Consider the following 19,698-nt stretch of genomic DNA (forward strand, 5'->3'; position numbering starts at 1 on the left):
AGTTGGTGTTTTTTTTGGCTGCTCGGCTGCTGTGGCCAACTTTTTTTGGTATCAACCGGATGGAGTGATAAGAGAGTAAACAAACAAACCGTAGATCAGTTTGGCATGGGTCAGTAGAGGAAGAGCCGGTCCTTTGCGTCTTGCACCACCCACGAGAGCCCCTTGGTCAGGTTCAGCCCCGTCACCGCGCTGCAGGGGATAATCGTCCACTTGTGTGTCTTGATGGCGTCGAGTTGTAGTCCCTATACGTGGTTAGATCGGTAGACGAACACATGAAGACAAGTAGAAGACAGTGCATACCTTCCGGACTTCATCTTCAGTCATGCAGCCACCAACGTCGGTCTTGTTGAGGAAGACGAGCAGACTCGCTCCCATCAGCCGCTGTAGCACGTTAGCTGGGGCTGCTCCGGCCGTCATTCTCATCCACTCACCTCTTCGACGAGGAGGCCAGCAAGCTCCTGTCGACAGTCATCAAGTCGAAACCGATCCGTGGCGTCCACAATCCATATCAATGTATCTGTCTTTTCAAAGTAGTTCCTCCAGTAGGACCGCAGTGTCTTTTGACCACCAACATCCCCTTAGAGCCTGTTAGATTCTTCCTCTGTAGCGTTGTCTGTAGTGCAAAGGACTTACATATGTTCAGCTTATACCTGCAAGAAACGTTAGCGTTTTTGGCCGGATAAAGAGACAAGTCACATCAGCCTACCCGTCAAAGTCGATGGACTTGATGATAAAACCCAGCGTAGGGCTCACCGTGGTGATATCTTCGCCCATGATGCTCTTTACAATCGTTGTCTTTCCGGCGTTGTCGAGTCCTCTGGGTTCTTCCGGTCAGTAAAGGAATATTCCCAGTGCTTCAATAACAGGCGCCTACAGCATCAACACCCTCATCTCTTTGTCCTTTAGCCTGGCCTTCCTTAGAACCGATAGCATCTTTATTCTTCTGTCTTCTTCTTCCTTCTCTTTCCCCCAAGAAGTTTTGTGGAGTTTTAGTCGTTTTTCTGTGCAAAATTGGCGTTTCGTCTAGAATTCATGGACTTAAAATCAGTGCAAGTAAAGTTGCATGTAAAATATACAATAATTAAAATATAGCTATAAGTTCATATATTCACGGCTTAAGAGATGTTGATATTACTGTAGTAACAAGCTGCCTACCTATAAACAGTATTTGATCTAGACAACAAAACAACAACACGCCTTAGCTCCGCAAAGTGAAAAAGTTCCATATCAGTAAACAAATTGCCGGAAAACAAAAACACACATTCCAGCTCTTTTTTCTTCTTTACCTCTTCTTGAGGGCCTCAGGAGAGTTCCAGCTTTTGATCCTTTTGGAAAAGCTGACTTAATCTCTTTCCTTCATTACTTCATCTCCTCGAGCTGAACTTGATACCTCTCGAGCTGGCTTGGGTATTTTGACAAGCCATATCAAACAGCAGCCACTATGGCAGAGCCCGCGCAATGTCTGGAAGAAGACCACCAAGAGATCGGTGGCGTCGACCAGTGGGGCGATTACATTGCTGCAATCAAAGCCTTCAAGGCTGTTGCGAGTAACAGCTATGGGCCACCGCCGGCAACGAAGGTACTAGCACCAGTCACTAATGCTGGTCCCTCTGACGCTGCTAGCCCCACGGCTCCAGTTCAAGCTCCAGATACTCCAGCAAAGGCAGCACCTTCACCTCACCCTTCATCAAGCGGGAGCAAAGCCATCACCACTGATAATCCAGTGACTAGTCATCAAGCCGAAGCAACTGGCGCACCCTTTCCAGCAGTTAACAGCCCTCTTCGGGATGAGAGTCCCCATGGCGTAACACCAGGCATCTCCTCCGCCGCAACAGCAAAGAATACTTCCTCTACGAAGAGAGAGGACGAGACAGTCGAACGAAACGAATCGCCAGTTGTTGATAGCAACGAGGCGCAAAATTCCCAGCTAACAGGTAAGCTGTCATGTAAAATGTGGACATGTCTTAGCAATTTCTCCGTCTGACGTATCCGTCCAATTTAGCAGGTGATTCTAACGCGTCGGATGAGGTCGTATTTCGACAGGACGAACTGCGCATCATCGGGCCTAACATCCCATACACCTTTCGAAAAGACGAAACTTTGAAAACCCCGAAGGCTCTTGGTCATATTAAAATGAGCCCTCCTCAGGTGCAAGAGCCCGGTGATCGTCAAGTCACTGACAGACGGCCCTCTAGCCGGGGACGCAATCATAGGAAGCATAACCCTCCTGCGAGACCTGCCCATATGCAGGATTCAGATAATAATGGTGTTCTCATAAAACATCAAAATACTGCAGACCAGATCAAGGAGGCCAGGAAGGCGGAGTTGCTCGCATTTCAAAAAAAGGAAATGCAACGATATGGAAAGAAAGTGATGGGGCTCTTGTCTGACGAGTCGCCTGAAACCATGCCACTCTACCTTGCCCGTCAAGGTCCTGGAGTTGATCCAGATTCTGTATTCTGCAATCGGCATCCATTATACCTGCTGACCGACTTGGCAGAACGCCTCAAGGACGAGACCAATGAGGCTCAAAGAAGCCTGGAAAGAGGAGAAATACGTTCCACAGACGAAAAACAACACGCTGAACCAGCAGTGAATGGATGGGCTCTTGGAAATTTTGCCAACGCAGTCGCAGTAGACTGGCAATACCGTCCTTGGGAGAAGTATGGAGATGAGTTTTTTGCTCAGAAATTTCGGCAGTGGTTGGACAAAACTATGAGGATTGGTTTCATTGTGGATATGACTCAAGAGGATTTCAAAAATGGAGAATATCATGCCAACCTTGATACTGGAATGGGGCCTGCAACATTTATCTGCCCAGAAACCCTACGAGATCCCTCCGATGCCGAGACCCTGAAGCACGCTCATGAGACCGCAATTGGCTACGTGCACAATTGGAATATAAGAATTCGTCAAGAGCAAGAGCGTAAGGATCTAGAGGAGCGGGAAAGAAGACGGCTAGCCATTCTTCCGAAGCCGGCCTTAGAGTCCAGCGAACTGGTGCCATATGCACCAAAAATCAACATGTACATCCGCCCCGTTGAGCCAAAAGATATCGCTGCGCTTGTTGAACTCTTCAACTGGTATGTCAGAAACACTTTGCGTCGTGCAGACTTAGAAGAAATAACGTATGACGAGATGAGAGAGCACATTGAAGAGCTTCGGACAGACAGATATCCTTTCTTGGTTGCCGTGGAGAGACATCCCAAGGCCTGGCACGCTATGAACCACGAAGCTGAAATGCTACATGGTTTCTGCTGCATTAGCGACTTTTCTGGCCCACTCTCCACTCAACGATTTACCTGTGATATTGAATTGTTCGTGCACCCTAAAAGATTCAAGTTGGGAGTGGGGAGCTGTCTTCTGGATAAGATGGTTGAAATCTGTGATCCCAAATACCGCGCAAGAGGTGGGTACACTTTTGATTGCGCCCCTCAAGTTCAAGATGTCTACACTTCGGGACTGTCTCGTCCAGTTATGAGACTCGCTGCCGTAATCCACCACTCGAACGACGAGGCCGCGGAGTATTCTTGGATTAAAAAATGGTTGAGTAAAGAGTTCAACTTTCAAGAACAGGGCTACCTCAGAGGAATTGGTGTCAACAAGAAAATTCTGTAAGTAAGCCCTCTATATAAACATTTCAGTGATTGCTAACCCATTTCCTCGAGTGTCAATGCTGGCTACATGGTGTATAACACTAGCATCGGCATCCCAGAAAGCAGGTAGAGGGGAGTATTTTACCCGGCTAAAATGCAGTATCGAACTGAACCTGTCATTTGGAGTTTCTTGCTTGTTCATGGCCTTAATTTCCTTTCTGCAGTTGTTCAAGTCAGGATGACGGTTTCAATCTCAGTTCCTTCAATGTGGCTAGCCGGGCACAAAATAGAATCTATCAGCTCGAGAAAAATTGGGGTATCGATTTTCAGAACCGCATCACTGCATCACATCGCCTGGAGGGAGCAACGGCTTTATGCCCCTAAATTTCTACACTTCGATGTTTTATTTCTCTTGATGTTGTTTTTCGGCGGTTCGATTTAGGTTGATGACTAAGCAATGTAAGCCTCACCGCTTTCCAGCTTGTCATGGCAGAAAAAAAGTAAAAAAGAAAAGAAAAAAACTTTTGGCACGAAATTCATATCATGAGAATAATCCGGTTGTTGTCAATTGTAATAGAAGTATCTACGCAGCTGTGTTGGTCTACATATGCGCAACTAGGCCGCAGGCGCATGATACAGCTAAAGATTTCTTTTTTTTTTCTATTTTATAATTTAAAGCCAACGATAAGTACACATGGCGCGTGATCCAGAAGACGACTTCGTCTTCACTCTATCTGACGAGGAGGCTCCCAATGTCGATTCGGACGGCGAAACTACTGGAAATAGCAAGTCATTGAAGGCAAAGATTGCTGGCACAAAGCGAAGAAGAGATGACCCCGACAATGCCCAAGCTGAACAAAGCGCAAATACGAAGAAACGAAAGAAGCAGAAGAAAGGTGGAAAGAATGCTGCCAATGGCAACAAAACAGACAAGTCTGTCGCTGAAGATGCAGAAGGAGAAGATGAAGAATTTGATGAGGATGAAAATGGTGTTTTGAATCCGGATTTTGAGTTCGATGTTGGTGGTGTTGCGAATGGCGGATTAGTGGAAGATTTCGATGGATGGGGAGACGAAGGGAGGAATAAATCTAAAGCCATTGAGAAGAAAGGTGTCGATATTGATGATATCCTAGATCGAAGGAGACAGAAGAAGCTGGACAAAGAAGAGCGTGACAGGAAGAAGACTGCAAAGAAAGCTGCGGAAGAAGATATGGAGGATGATGAAGGGGGAGCGGAGGAGGATGACGATATGCATGTGGACCTCGACAACGATGAGCTTCTTGCCCCTGATGCGTTTGGAATGGGAGCTCAGGATGCATCAGAGAGTGAGGAAGAAGAGGAGGCTGGGTCTGACGAAGATGGTGAAGATGATGATACGAACGCAGGAGATGGTAATGATGACGATGATAGCGACTCAGTTGCTTCGGCGGTACCACATCCAGATGACCTTGCATCTGATGAAGATGAATCCGGTAGCGATAGCGAAGACGACGAGGAAATCCGCAAGCAGAATGAATTCTTCGCCCCAGATGAACAAGCAGTTGAATCGAAATCTAATTCTGGAGCTCCTGCTTCATTCCAGAACCTCTCTCTGTCTCGTCCTATTCTTCGAGGGCTTGCATCTGTAGGATTCTCTACTCCTACCCCCATCCAGCGAAAGACGATACCAGTTGCCTTGCTTGGCAAGGATGTGGTTGGTGGTGCAGTGACGGGTTCCGGTAAAACGGCTGCGTTTATTGTCCCCATTCTGGAGCGTTTACTCTATAGACCGAGAAAGGTGCCAACGAGTCGAGTTGCTATTCTGATGCCTACGCGAGAGCTGGCAGTACAGTGTTATAATGTTGCGACCAAGTTGGCCACCTTTACCGACATCACTTTCTGTCAGCTTGTGGGTGGTTTCAGCCTGCGAGAACAGGAGAATATCCTGAAGAAGCGGCCCGATGTTATTATTGCTACACCCGGTCGATTTATTGACCACATGAGGAATTCTGCAAGTTTCACTGTTGATACCTTGGAAATATTGATTCTTGATGAAGCTGATCGCATGCTTGAAGACGGATTTGCTGAAGAGTTGAATGAGATTTTGACTACGATACCAAAGTCCAGACAGACTATGTTGTTCTCCGCAACCATGACTAGCTCCGTTGATAAGCTTATCCGAGTGGGCCTCAACAAGCCCATTCGGTTGATGGTTGATTCGAAGAAACAGACCGTGGGAACGCTGGTTCAGGAGTTTGTTAGACTGCGACCTGGAAGAGAAGATAAGCGGTTGGCCTATCTCATGTTTTTATGCAAAACTGTTTATACAAGCAGGGTTATCGTGTTCTTCCGGCAAAAGAAGGAAGCTCATAGGGTCCGGATTGTTTTTGGGCTCATGGGCTTGAAGGCTGCCGAACTTCACGGAAGCATGAGTCAAGAGCAAGTAAGTCTTCAGTTGACACAGTAATAACTATTATTGTTTTGAAAACTAACGTTTCTCTCCAACAGAGAATTAAGAGTGTGGAGGACTTTAGAGACGGGAAGGTGTCATACCTACTAGCCACAGACCTTGCTTCTCGTGGTCTAGATATCAAGGGCGTCGAGACAGTAATTAACTATGAGGCCCCACAGTCGCATGAAATCTATCTCCACAGAGTCGGACGTACTGCCCGTGCAGGGCGAAGCGGTCGTGCATGCACCATTGCCGCAGAGCCTGACCGGAAGGTTGTTAAGGAGGCCGTCAAAGCAGGACGTGCGCAGGGCGCGAAAATCGTTAGCCGTGTGATTGACCCAGCCATGGCTGACAAATGGGCTGAGCAGGTCAACGATCTGGCTACAGAAGTTGAGGAAGTTCTGCAAGAAGAAAAGGAAGAGAAACAGCTAGCGCAGGCGGAGATGCAGGTCACTCGCGGGAAGAATTTAATCGGCCACCAAGACGAGATCATGTCTAGACCCAAACGCACGTGGTTTGAGTCGGAGAAGGACAAGCGGGAGTCCAAGAAACGAGGGTTGATAGAGCTCAACGGTCCAGACTCGGGGAAGAAGGGGAAGAAGAAGCTCAGTGGTAAGGACAAGAAGAAACTAGACGATACACGAATGCGAGAGGAGGGCCGTGTCTGGAAGAAGGGCAAGGCCGAGCGGGAGGCTAAACCAGGCCGCCAGGGTAAAGGAAAGAAGAGCGTCAAGGGAGGGAAAAAGCGCTAGATTGTTTCTGAGCCTTTTGTCTGGTTCAGTCTTTAGCCCTCTTCTTATAAGCGCCTGATGAATAAAAATAAAAATAGAAAGCTTCCGCAACTCTAATCAACAAGGACCAGGACAACGTCACGTGCTTTCAACTACAGAATAACACCTATTTTTGATCAACATATTCATTCTACAACTCGTTTCGTGTATTAGGACTGGGAAAATGTGATAAAAAACCAAGGCAACTATTCCCTTCGACCTCGACCGGTAAACCGTTACCTGCCATTGAAAATAAGCTTCAAAAAGTCTATTTATATCACATGACTAAGCCGTCTACTAAGACCGACATCGGCTGAAAGCTCGGGCCGAGATCGGCGCAGCTCTGGGTTGACTCAACGCTCGGACCAGCCGTTTATATAAATGGCGGAAAAGAAAAGTAAAGAGAAAAAGAAGAAAAAAGAAGTTGAAGCTTTCATTTCTTTTATTATATGATATCAACAGCGTCAGGTTCCGTCTGAATAATACCAAGGACCTTATTGGGACACGCTCCCCTTGTGTTTCTGTTCCCCTGGCCAATCGTCTCTTCCCTGCAACCCCGATAAGACCTTATCTGAACATCCCGCTTCTGGGCTGAGCACCCCCTGGTTACAACAGACAGCTTCAGCCAAAATGCCGATGTATGAGATATGTTACCATGTATCAGGTTTATTTTCTTCCTACGAGTACAGATTGCTAACCAGTCAACCTTGTTTTGGTGTAGGCTGAAGGATCCCTCTAAAAAATACAAAAAATTTCAGCCAATCGACCTTCCAAATCGTCAATGGCCGAGCAAGACCATAGACAAGCCACCACGATGGCTGGCAACCGACCTTAGAGATGGAAATCAGAGCCTGGTCGACCCAATGGTGAGATATCTCGACAAGTGCGGTTTTCTGCGGAATATAGAGTGAAAAAAAAATAATTGTGTGCATATGATTATGATTGATGTTGCTAACATCTGACTCATAGAATGGGGAACAAAAGCTTCGATTCTTTCGCATGCTTGTTGGCATCGGGTATAAGGAGATAGAAGTCTCGTTTCCATCAGCATCACAAACAGATTTCGACTTCACACAAAATCTCATCAAAACCCCTGGAACTGTCCCCGACGATGTCTGGCTCCAGGTCCTCTCTCCCTGTCGTGAGGAGTTCATCCGACGCACCGTCGACGCCTTGAAAGGCGCAAAGAAAGCCATCCTTCACATCTACCTTGCCACAAGCTCGTGCTTCCGACGTATCGTCTTCAACATGTCCAAAGAACAAAGTATGGAAATGGCTGTACGATGTACAAAATATGCTCGCTCCATCACAAAGGATGACCCGGAGATGGCGGGTACGGAATGGCGGTTTGAATTCTCCCCAGAGACTTTCTCGGATACCGACCCTGAATTTGCATTACAGATATGTGAGGCTGTTAAGGCTGCGTGGGAACCAAGTGAAGAGGCTCCTATCATCTTCAATCTGCCGGCTACGGTAGAGATGTCTACTCCCAACGTGTATGCTGATTTGATTGAATACTTCTCCACCCATATATCCGAGAGAGAGAAGGTCTGTATCTCCTTACATCCACACAACGATCGGGGATGTGCCGTTGCTGCTGCAGAGCTGGCCCAGATGGCGGGTGCACAACGCGTCGAAGGCACCTTGTTCGGAAATGGAGAGAGAACCGGTAACGTCGACCTCGTCACCCTTGCTCTTAACCTATATACCCAGGGTATCTCGCCCGGCGTCGACTTTTCCGATATTCTCTCCATCATTCGAGTGGTAGAAGAGTGTAATAAAATCCCAGTCAACGAACGCTGGCCCTACGCCGGCAAGCTCGTCTTCTGTGCCTTCAGCGGCAGCCACCAAGATGCAATCAAAAAGGGATTCCAGGCGCGTACTGCTGCTGGTCTCAAAGACGGGGATCCATGGGAGATGCCATACCTCCCTCTCGATCCTCAGGATATCGGACGAGACTACGAGGCCATCATCCGCGTCAACTCTCAGAGTGGAAAGGGCGGTGTTGCCTGGGTTATTCTTCGCAGCTTGGAGATGGACCTACCTCGTGGCTTGCAAGTCGCATTCAGCAAAATTGTACAGAAGGATGCAGACCGCCTGAACCGCGAATTGAAACCTAACGAGATTGTCTCTCTGTTCGAAGAAGCTTACCACCTGAAGACAAACCCACGCTTCAACTTGATAGATTACAATATCACAGCAGACCGTTCACAGTCTCCCGCTCCTCCTACTCCCGGCAAGGCTGTCAATACCCAGAATTTGAAGAGACGGTTTACCGGTATCATCGAAATCGATGGCATACAGCATGGTATCGTGGGTGTCGGAACTGGTGCTATCTCCGCTCTTGCACATGCTTTGCACTCCCTGGGTATCGATTTAGATGTCGTTAACTATACTGAGCACGCTATCGGTCGTACTCGAGACGTCAAGGCAGCAACCTACATTGAGTGTACTGCTGCAGGCTCGTCTCAAAGTGTATGGGGTGTTGGTGTCCATCGTGACGTTGTCCAGGCCAGTTTAATCGCGTTGCTGAGCGCTGCAAGTTCTGTAGGTTACCTTCATCGTCTGACTTCAAAGGCTGGATAGAGCTAACTATATACAACTAGTTCTTAATGTCTCGCGCGAGTACTCCATTCCGCCCAACCCGTTCACAAAATTTTACTCAGGCGGATATTGATGCCTTGGAGCAACTGCAAGGCTCATTGCCAAACTCACCAAACGGCTCTGAAAATAAGAAAGTAAACTTCAGCGCTCTTGAATCTGCAGCAGAGAAATTGTAAAAACCTGTTCTCCCGCTTTCTAAAAAGTTGAGTCATGTCTGTCCCTTTTTACTTCTCGGATACCATCTTGTCAGGACTATTCAAAAATTCATGCTCCAATTTCAAGTGTTGGCATATTATCCCATTTTGACCTTCGATGGCACCTAACAACAAGTTGGCAGCCATGTCTTTATGCAAGGTGGAACAAGGGTGAACAAAAATTTTTCTACACTTAATAAAATCCAATATGAATTATTCCTTGGTTATTACATAGCATACATCACGTCGTTTTGCCTAGCGGTGTTAAGCGTATTATAATGGCTGAGGCGCAAGGGAGCCGGCGATAGGCCAAGTCACCGTACTCTCTATCCACATTGCATTCATTATTGGCGCTGAGTGTTAGAAGCACCGGTATCCTCCGTCCAATCGTCGATGTTATCATAAGCGTCGTGAAAGTATTGCGTGTTGTCATAAGTGGTCCCATTCCCGTGGCTGGTGGCAGCAGGAGGGCTATTGAAGGTATCTTTTTGAATACTACTGTTCCTCACCGGTAACGAGTACGTAGTGGGTGTTTCTTTCCTTTTCACTGGGGGCAGTAGTTGTGCTTGATCGAAAATTCCGAAAGAAGGGACTGATGGATTCGGGCCCGGAATTGATTCGTCTCCATTGTGAACGCGTAGGCCGCCACGAGGAGAAGCACTGTCGTGGCGAGAAATTTCACCGGGAATAGAGGCAACGGCTGGCGAAGCAGTTCTATTGATGCTACTACCACTGCTAGCGTAACGTTCGGGGCTTTGGACTCGTTGTATATCTGGATTACCAGCTAGTGAGATAGCCCCTTCTCCGCCTTCTTTGATAGGTAGCGTGTGCTCTTCAGTGTGCGGGATCTGATCTTGCAGCATATCATGGCTTACCATACCGGGCTCCTGGTACTGCTCAACATTCTCTGCGCCCCTATAAGATGGATCATTATAATCCACAATACCTTCGGAAGAGAGCGGGTACTGTTCAGCATGTTCTACAGGTCCAGCAACGGGCGGTTGTTGCATATGACTGTGATCTTCAGCTTCAGGGCATGGAAGTGGGGCTTGGTGCTGGAGGATGCTAGAGTCCATGACGCTGCCGGCTTTAGATGACTGCCGTCGTTCTGGTGCTTCGCCGGCCTTGATTTCATGGCTGCCTCCATCACGGATGTTAAATTGGGCAATCGTTCTAAGTTTCTGCGTTACCCATGTAGCCAAAATCTTTCCACGTTGTTTTTCACCAAGGCGAGATCGTGGGAAATGGCCGCGAGGAACAAATGCCACAATGTCCGTTACCACTTGGTGCTCGTTTAGCACGCTGTTCACAATAACGGGTACCATGGAGGCTAAGTACGCTTTGCGAGTAACTTCAACCAAGGCGACGGTCAAACCCCCAGCTTGGAAAACGGCACTATTCGTGAGTCAGTAACTACAGGGCAACAAGTCAATTGTTATAAACAGGTAATTTAAGTACTTACCTTCCGCCCTTGACTATGTTTCTATGACAATTTTCAATAGTAAGTTCGATATCGACGGGGAAGTGATTAAGGCCATTGATCTCGAACGTTTCTCCAATACCACCAAGGACGAATAGGACCTGCATTTCTACCGGTTGCCCACCTGGCCCGATCGGCCTCGTCACAGTGTGCAAGAAGCCTAAATCTCCGGTACGAACATAGACGGCGTTTGGGTCTCCATCAACTATCCGCCCTCGGAACCGCTCTAGGTCGAACTCCTGCATAGATCCATAGAAGGCTTTTGCGCACGCCTCGGATTGGACCCAAATCTCGCCATACTCTCCCACATGAGACAAGCAGCAGGTTTCGGGGTTCACAATGGCAATCTGGGTGCTCACGGGAACCATACCCGAATCTTGGACGAGCAGACTGTTGGTTGTAGTCTCAGGGTCAACGGGATATACATATCCTTGTCGGAGATAAAGTGTATCAAGCCATAGCTCAATCGGTTCTATGCACATGTACGACCTTGAAGCAATCATCGGGTTAAGGACATGTGAATAAATGGTATTAATCGCAGTTCGATCGAGACCAACGGCGGCAAAATGAAGTCGAACTTTTTGGTCTATACGTGATTATATTAGAACTTAAACAAGCTGTGGAAAGGGGTATGGTAGACATACAAACATCCACCTTTGGCCGTGAGTCTGTTGCCACCATTAGGTTCTTTAGTTCATGCAGTTGGAATCCCTTCGGGGTCATGCTACTCATAGCATAATCCAACATTTGGCCTGTGGCATATGTATCCTTAATATTGTATCTAGCCAAAGTATGAAAAAGAGACAGTGGATTGGCGGCAAAATCAACTGGGGATACGAGGTAGGTGGCAGCCCCTGAGAGGTCTATTTAGCTCGAAACGAATACAATTGAGGATTTATGCCAATTCAACTTACCGACATAGGTTCCCATTAAGCAGGTATGAATAAAACCAAGCCCCATCGTGCTTCGAATACTTCCTAGAACTGGACGGGAACTAGACATCTGGCAAGTCTCCTTTTGGACTTTGCACATTCCCATGATGGTGTCATGGCCAATATGTACAGATAACCTCCTCTGGTCAGGCGTCCAATATGTCCACACTATCGCTGGCAAATGTGACTTTATAACGGCTTCGCTTAGAGTGAACCCCAAGTGTCGGCATCCGTGAGATTGTTTGGGAGGTTTCGCGGTGTTATATGTTTGAGGAACGTTGACTCGAAGAACATGAGCTGACTGTTTTATATGTTGGGCAACAACCTTTTGTTTCAATAGGTCATTAACGTCACTGTTCACGAGTATCGCCTTTACATGGAAGTCCGATATTATATGCAACAGTGCCGGGGCATCTTCTGACAATCGATTTTGGTCAATAGGCGCCATGGGTATGATTACCAGGCCAAGACAGAGACAGGCGTGAACGGAAAAGACAAAATCTTCGGAGTGCGTATACATCAATATCACATGGTCTCCCTGTCGGAGCTTGACTTTATTTTTCAGATATGCTGCTACCGCCGCAATCTTGGTGTCAAATTTCTTCCAGGTAATGGCTTTACCTTCACGCCCACGGCCATCGATAGAACAATAACAGAGCTCCTCCCCTTGTCTGCTAACTCGCCATTGAAGTAGATCGACGATGCTCGGGAAGTTGTTCAAGGGGGTTGATGTCCGGTCGTCCATTATGACGTCTCTTATATCAACGCCTGAGTATTGCTTCTCTTGCATTGCCAGAGCATCCTGACGTACAGCAGATGCGGACGGTGACCAAATTCCTCCCGCGGGGTCTGTGCCGATGGGTAGATTAAGCACTGCCCTTTCGACGCCGAATTTGACGTGGACACAGGGCAGGGTACCGTTATCAAACTCTCTGCGGCACAACATGTTTCCAATCTCCTGACGGCCATTTCTAACTGATCGAGGGAGGGTATTAGGTGCAGTTATCATGATACAATAAACTCGCAAGTGGTGCTCCTGGTACAGAACTTCAATGCACCGCTCAGCAAGTGAGTCTAGTAGCAGGGTATCAAGCACACGCGGCGGGCCGCCGGATGTTGTTGGGGCAGTCGAGGCCGCGTATGACTCTAGAAGGATAACAGGCAAGTGTTCGTCATTAACAAAAACATCAAATGCAGAACAGTCATGGATTTTGGGGACGTTTTTCATGATGCTGAGAATTAGATGTTGGACAAAGAAATAACGATGCTCGGTGTTTTCAACACCATGTTCAACCCATTCTACCTTTTGGCGTAGTCTATCCTCGTATAAACCAAGAACAAAAACTTGTCCTTCAATAATGCACCCGAGCAGACCAGTTCGTAAGAATTCCGGCTCTACGATTACTGGCGTGGGGCTGCCTTCTTGGAATCTGAATGGGCGAGCATGGAAAATAGTTTCAGTATGCTTTGGCAGCGCCCAGAATCCGCCAGATAAAGAAGGGGAGTCAACCCATATCTCTCCGATAAGATTGGGTGTGCAAAGTAATCCAGTTTCAGGGTCAACAATGGCAAGAGTAGCATCAGCAAGGGGGTATCCAAATGCGCCAACTCTAACGGAATTTGGAGTGCTGTCGGCGAGCTTCCTAGCTTCCTCGCCCAGTGCGAGAACGACGACGTCATTATTTTTCAAGGCCTCCTTGTCCAGCAATGCCTCGCTGAGCTCGTTTCTGGGAGACTCCGTTTTCGGTGACGTGGTAGGTGCTGCACCACCAATCAAGCTGCTTCCAAAAGCTGGCTTTGGCTCGTCACATTTTTCCTTCTCCTCCGTCTTGTTATCCTTGTCTTCTTCCACAGGATGCATTTCGTGTGTCAAAGGGCAGCCCATACGCTCTTCACCTCCTAACCAGTCTCGGATGGAGATTACCATCCCTCCATGCTCCGGCAGACACAACATAGCGGCAACCAACTCTCGAGCTCTAGGGTTTCGTAAAGGGCGCAGCCATCTATCGGCCAAGATTTCATGAAATTCACAATCAACCGACAATGCATCTATAAGACAAAGTTTCAAGCTGGAAAAGTTTGGTTCAACGTTCTTCTTAAAATTTCTCGTCGTCATTGGGTCTTGCTGGTAATTATAGACGGCTCGTTTCAGCCCGGTATAATCTGCAGCCAAAATGGTAGCTCTAAATTTGGTAATCAAACTGGCGTACAAACCAGGGGTTTCAACAGCATGGGATTCCATCCATACGGTGGTGTGGCCTCCATACACGGTGAGAAGAACCCCCAAAATCATGCCGATACCCTGTCTAGCATCGAGATAAGTCATCAAAATCTCCGCGGGGGACTTTGGGCGATCCGGGGAGGGTGGTACTGAAGCAATCACGGCGCTAAATGAGGCCATCTGGTGCATGATTGTCCGATGGCTTAAGACGACACCTCGTAGGTCGCCAGTAGGGGCACGGGAAAACTCAATGTACGCCAGGTCCGGTACGACAAGAGCAGGAATGTCGTCCTTCTTCTTTGGATGATAGCTTCCGAATTCATTTGTTTTCCACCATTCCACTCCCCTTGGCCAATTTAACTTTTGGGTGGTAATATCTCTCTGGAAGGTTTTCAAGTTGTTCTCCGTCGTGAGGGCGAGATGGGCTTGCGTCGAAGTGAGAATGACGTTTAGACTAGCGTAGTCCTCTAGATTATTGATAGGGACAGCAACTACTCCCGCAATAAAGCAGCCCATCAGAGCTACAGTGAACTCGATAAGCTCACTATCCCTGTACACTAGGGCAACCCTGTCACCCCTGTATAAATTGCTTTTGTCACGTATAACTTGCGCAACCTTCTCTGCTCGACTACCCAATTTCTCCCAAGTAATCGAGGCAATTTCCTTCCCGCGTTGATCAAGAACCCAATACGCTGGCTGTTTTGGTAGTGTGCGTGCACGATGTCGGAGAACAGTTGGGATGTTATCGAAGCTCGACATTGGTATGTTGGGGTTATGAGGATCTTGAACGTCAAAGGGAATATCTCGAGGCTCTAGCGGGAGGAGATGGTTGACAGCTGCTCCACCGGGCATGCTTGACATTGGCATTGGTGCGGGAGGCATGTTTGCGGTGGGAGAAAAGGGCTCCATTTGGGAATACCGCTGGAAGCTCTGTCCATAGCTGTCTCGTCTGGGCTCCTGCTGGTGGCCGGCAAAATCGGAGAAGTAACCTTGTTGCGAATCGATCGTGGAGTGTCTTGTCGGTGGCTCGATCTCCGGCTGCTGATTCGGGTTAAATGCATAGTTCTGGCTCACCAGTGTTCCGGTACGAGAAGCCTCATAGCTATCCATGGGGCCCTTGGGTAGGAATAGAGAGTCGTAAGAACCCACAGAATGTTTTCGGGGTCCGGTAGGCCCGGCAGGAGCTGCAAGCGTCGCTGGAGGTGCAAGAGAGAAGCCAAGTTCTTGCTCTTGAATTCTAGACAACTGGTTACCTTGATAGTGGCCATAATTAGGCTCTCCCCCCACTGTACGTTCACCATCCAGACCAACAAGATTTGCGGGCAAATGGTTTTCTGACTGGCGCCGGACGTTCGGCGGAGAAACGTTTAGAGGGCGAGGGACTTGAGCTTCAGGATTAGCCAGGTGTTCCCCGGACGAGACATTGATAGACTCAGAACCGCCACGCGGTATCTGCTCGAAGCTCAGCGGTCTGTGCAGGGGTGGTTTTTCCGGCTGACTGGCAGCAGGCTGTGACAGATATTGCGATAGAAGGAGTGTGCGGCGCTTCTGGTACCTATATAAAGGTCAATCACGCTGATACCTAGTTTTCGGACACCGCCATCCACCAGTGAGCTGTGCCGATTAATATATACAGGCCCGTATCGTAAAACCCCCTCTGCTGAGCTATGGCGGAAATATATAGAGCTTAGCTTACCCTTTCTCAGTAATATCGCCATCCTAAACCACGATTCTCCGTTAGCCATCCCGTAACTGTGCAGAAACTACCAGTAGAATTGAGAGAAATTTGTTAGGCCTCCAGGAAATAGCACAAACCTGCAGTTCTATGTCGAGCTCCCGCAGCGCAGCTTGGAGTTCCGGGTTATCCTCCGCCATGATCTAGGACGAAAGCGATGTGGTGCGCCTCACTCAGGCCGCTGCATGACAGTTCTCCCTGGTCCGGAGTGTTTGGAACAGGGCAGCGCAAAGCATAGAACGGTAACTGATCCCCTATAAAACCTATCGAGCAACGCTCTCCTCGTCTCTATATCCTTTTTCTTCTTGGCTGTCGCTGAATTGCGACTTTCCGCGCCTCAATGGGGGGCGATGATCACGAGATCAGGGATATTAGTTGTTCCGTGTTAGTAAGATATTATATAAGACGCTGATTAAGAAAAAGGCAGAAAAATATCAAAAAGATATAAAGAAAAGACGTTAGAAGGTGAAGAAAATAATAAAAGACGACGCGTATCCGAGCTATTTGGCTGTTATGGGTGTTATATCTTCTCCTCGTGATGGCTACCTTCACAAGTCTCCAAGTTTGATAGTCGATGTCGATGATTTTCGTCTAAACGATATGTTTACGGGTTGGCATGACCCAGGCAGATGACCACAATATGACAAGCATACTGAGGAACGGAGAAAGCCTACAACAAGCAAGGAGAGTCGGTAAAGGATTCCTGGTAACGGAGTGTCTTTGCCGCCCTGGATATGGAGTGCTTATGGAGGAAGCACGAGAGATGCCGCCCTGTAGAGGGGGACATAGCATCAGATCTATACTCCAACGCCTCCACGAGGAAGCTCATCACATGAAGAAATCCAGCAGAGATGATCCGATATTGATCCTTACAGGCTCAGTATCTAACTTAGAATGAATCCAGGGGCTTGGGTTCCTAATTCCTCAGCGACTCCGCAACGCGCATTCCAAGTCTTGGACCTATGACAATGTGGTCGTTATGAGGGTCCTACCAGAGACAACCATGAAGAATTAATCGTTGCCAAGTTATACAATCTACCACTCATGAGGCTGGTTCATACGTCAATGTCTCGACGATAAGGAGCTCAACGAAGTTCTTCGAATGCAGCCATGGCGTATCCTTTCCACCATCCGCTTCTCTAGAAATACCCAGCCGGATGAACGGGCGCTTTTTTATTATTCCCCATTCTTCCACCCAAGAGCCTGTGCCTGGCAGTACAACAACAGAGACAGACGTATCGAACTGATAAAGTTTTCTCCCCCTTTTAAGCCTCGACCAAAGGCATGGACGGATCTGAGCCTCACGCACCATAGGCTACTAGTTAACTCACTTCCTCCTACCCACCGTCCTCCCATGCACACACACTTCTATAGGGCTCACGGTTCACTTGATAGAGAGAGGGGGAGAGGGAGCAGCTTTCACACACTGTTCATCTCGCAGCGGCATGACGGAGTTCTTTTCCGTCTGCGACACAGGCCTGAAGTATCCGTACTCGGCAGTTACTGGCAAGAGGTGATTAATATACATTACTCGCAAAAGCACGGAGAACAGAGGGTCGAACCCAGAGCGTGATTAACTGCAAACATGGTTACTTACCAGCTTCCGAGTTCTGGAGAGTCAATAGAATATTATTTTGGATCCACCGACCAGTTGGCTTTGTATCTCAGATGGTATCGAGCTTAGCGGTATTGGACGGCCCTTACTTTTTCCATACTAACCATATATGGGTTGCTGGTATTAAATTCTACAGTCGGTTTTATATGGTAAGTCCGGGTCCGGGGGAATATCCATATAATACCGCAAGGCCTCAAACGGCGATCATCCGAGGAATTCAACCATATATATATGGTGGCCTTCTTCATCGTGGCCCTCCTTATTCCCTTGATCGCCATATTAAGCGCTCTTATTATTTCAGAAGTCAACCATTATCATGCTATTCTCCCGCCAGCTTGCAGCATTTGCTGCCATCATTACGTCTACCTCTGCTTCGTGCCTATATGGGACCAGTTTGGCACCTCGCCATGTTAGCACCGACGGGCAGGTCCCAGTGTCAACATTCAACTATACCGGCGAAGGCGGCCCCCTCCATTGGGTCGGTCTCAATGCTACCACTAATAAAGAGTGCGGGCATGGCTCAACGCAGTCTCCCATTGTCATTAACAAGGCCAGCTTTCCGCGCGCACCCAAAGGCTCTGTTACTATGAGCATTCCCACCGTTCCAATGGCGGATTTTGAAAACCTCGGTTCTACGGTAGAGGTTATTGCAAGCGGAAAACTAAAAGCTAGCGGTAAAGACTATGAGCTGGTACAATTCCACTTTCATACTCCAAGTGAACATCGAATCGACGACGAATACTTTCCCATGGAGGTTCACTTTGTGTTCCAGGCGCCGAGTAAGTTCGTCCCATATACATAGTACACCTTAATCCTATTTCCCTTTTTTCGTTTCTCCCCTGAACACCCGAGTCCCCGCCTGTATCCTTCTCACATGGCCACGGCTAACATGGATTAAACCCCTTTCTAGATAAATCAATTGCTGTGGTTGCATTCTTTGTGGAGTTATCCCCTTACGGACGTTGTACTCCACTATTGAAGCAGGTGCTTTCGTGCTTGCATAAGATTACCACCCCTGGAACAATTACAAAGACAAGGCGGCTGGATTTCTCTCAAGTCCTTGGACATCTTCATACCCACGATATCTTCACTTATAACGGATCACTTACGACACCACCATGCAGCAGCAACGTAGCCTGGTACCTTAGTGCTGCACCACTCTCCATTGATGTATCATCTTTCAATGCCCTCAAAAAGGTCGTCAAGTTCAACTCTCGCTACACACAAAACTCCCCTGGTCTGAGAAATTTAATGGAGATTGCGGCGCATGATATTGGGTGCGAGAACATGAAGCCACGCTTCTAGGGCTATACACCAAATTAGACGGGGAAACACGGGGTGTGATCAACCGCTGCCTCGATACGGCAAGGTGCTTTCGTTCAGCCACGATACGAATAGGACGCAGGCGTCCCTGTTCGGGTTGCAGGAGTGCATGACTTACAAGCCTCCTAGTCTTCCAGGTACATACATAACCAGCACCCCTGCCAAGTGCTATGCGAGTGGCGAGGTTCGCATATATTCGTTTATATTTTTATTTTAATTGTTGCAGAGTTTGATAGACTACGTATTTTAATGTACTACTATAATTTTTTGTTTTTCTGTTTTAAGACACCCATTGTTTGCTCATCCGTCGCTTAGGGCGTCTTCCTATTTGTCCAGGCCGAACGAGAACTCCCCGTCAGGCAAATCTCAGCCTTTCATGCCGATATTACACATCTGCCATTCATAGTGCAGAAAGGGACAAACTTCAAGGGATGTTCCTTCACATCCTTGCTAACGCCTATCATCGGATTGGATGGCACTCCCCTTCGAATTAACCCATATCTTAGATCCGATATATCTCTCCGCCTTTCTTTGCGTTTTGAGTATCAAGGGGTGTTTTAACAGCGCAACGCGCAGGGCGAGCTTGATCCTCCTGTTTCAACTAAGCAGCAAGTTAAGTGCAAAAAAAATAGGGAGAAGTATCAGCCGCCGAGGAAGCTTTTCCAAAGACAAGGCATCATGCGATGCAAGGACTGCCGAGCCATCAAAACGTCAGCGCTTCCTTGTCAAATCTCTTAATTTTGGACGTGGTTTCTAGGCTGAAAAGCTTCGATGAAAGCTTTTAATTACTGCATCGT

General features: G+C 47.8%; 6 protein-coding genes across 6 annotated transcripts; 4 read left to right on the plus strand and 2 right to left on the minus strand.

Annotated features, from left to right (window-relative positions):
* Positions 1-110: 110 nt before the first annotated feature.
* Positions 111-933, minus strand: MCYG_06514 (ADP-ribosylation factor family protein; the record flags this gene model as incomplete). Its single annotated transcript, XM_002844504.1, has 5 exons — positions 111-242; positions 301-381; positions 432-577; positions 738-817; positions 875-933. 5 exons carry the CDS (start codon positions 931-933, stop codon positions 111-113), a joined length of 498 nt encoding a protein of 165 aa, XP_002844550.1.
* Positions 934-1,441: 508 nt separating this feature from the next.
* Positions 1,442-3,726, plus strand: MCYG_06515 (conserved hypothetical protein; the record flags this gene model as incomplete). Its single annotated transcript, XM_002844505.1, has 3 exons — positions 1,442-1,934; positions 2,006-3,614; positions 3,669-3,726. 3 exons carry the CDS (start codon positions 1,442-1,444, stop codon positions 3,724-3,726), a joined length of 2,160 nt encoding a protein of 719 aa, XP_002844551.1.
* Positions 3,727-4,290: 564 nt separating this feature from the next.
* On the plus strand, positions 4,291-6,779 carry MCYG_06516 (ATP-dependent RNA helicase drs1; the record flags this gene model as incomplete). Its single annotated transcript, XM_002844506.1, has 2 exons — positions 4,291-6,018; positions 6,084-6,779. 2 exons carry the CDS (start codon positions 4,291-4,293, stop codon positions 6,777-6,779), a joined length of 2,424 nt encoding a protein of 807 aa, XP_002844552.1.
* Positions 6,780-7,444: 665 nt separating this feature from the next.
* On the plus strand, positions 7,445-9,577 carry MCYG_06517 (2-isopropylmalate synthase; the record flags this gene model as incomplete). Its single annotated transcript, XM_002844507.1, has 3 exons — positions 7,445-7,663; positions 7,767-9,344; positions 9,404-9,577. The coding sequence occupies 3 exons, from the start codon at positions 7,445-7,447 to the stop codon at positions 9,575-9,577; spliced, it is 1,971 nt and encodes a 656-aa protein (XP_002844553.1).
* Positions 9,578-9,939: 362 nt separating this feature from the next.
* On the minus strand, positions 9,940-16,103 carry MCYG_06518 (meiotically up-regulated gene 62 protein; the record flags this gene model as incomplete). Its single annotated transcript, XM_002844508.1, has 6 exons — positions 9,940-10,897; positions 11,058-11,661; positions 11,720-11,929; positions 11,990-15,783; positions 15,925-15,947; positions 16,044-16,103. The coding sequence occupies 6 exons, from the start codon at positions 16,101-16,103 to the stop codon at positions 9,940-9,942; spliced, it is 5,649 nt and encodes a 1,882-aa protein (XP_002844554.1).
* Positions 16,104-17,548: 1,445 nt separating this feature from the next.
* Positions 17,549-18,883, plus strand: MCYG_06519 (periplasmic alpha-carbonic anhydrase; the record flags this gene model as incomplete). Its single annotated transcript, XM_002844509.1, has 4 exons — positions 17,549-17,634; positions 17,715-17,727; positions 17,880-18,357; positions 18,489-18,883. The coding sequence occupies 4 exons, from the start codon at positions 17,549-17,551 to the stop codon at positions 18,881-18,883; spliced, it is 972 nt and encodes a 323-aa protein (XP_002844555.1).
* Positions 18,884-19,698: the final 815 nt, after the last annotated feature.

The sequence above is a fragment of the Microsporum canis genome, genomic scaffold (assembly GCF_000151145.1).
Source record: "Microsporum canis CBS 113480 supercont1.6 genomic scaffold, whole genome shotgun sequence".
Lineage (NCBI taxonomy): Eukaryota > Fungi > Ascomycota > Eurotiomycetes > Onygenales > Arthrodermataceae > Microsporum > Microsporum canis.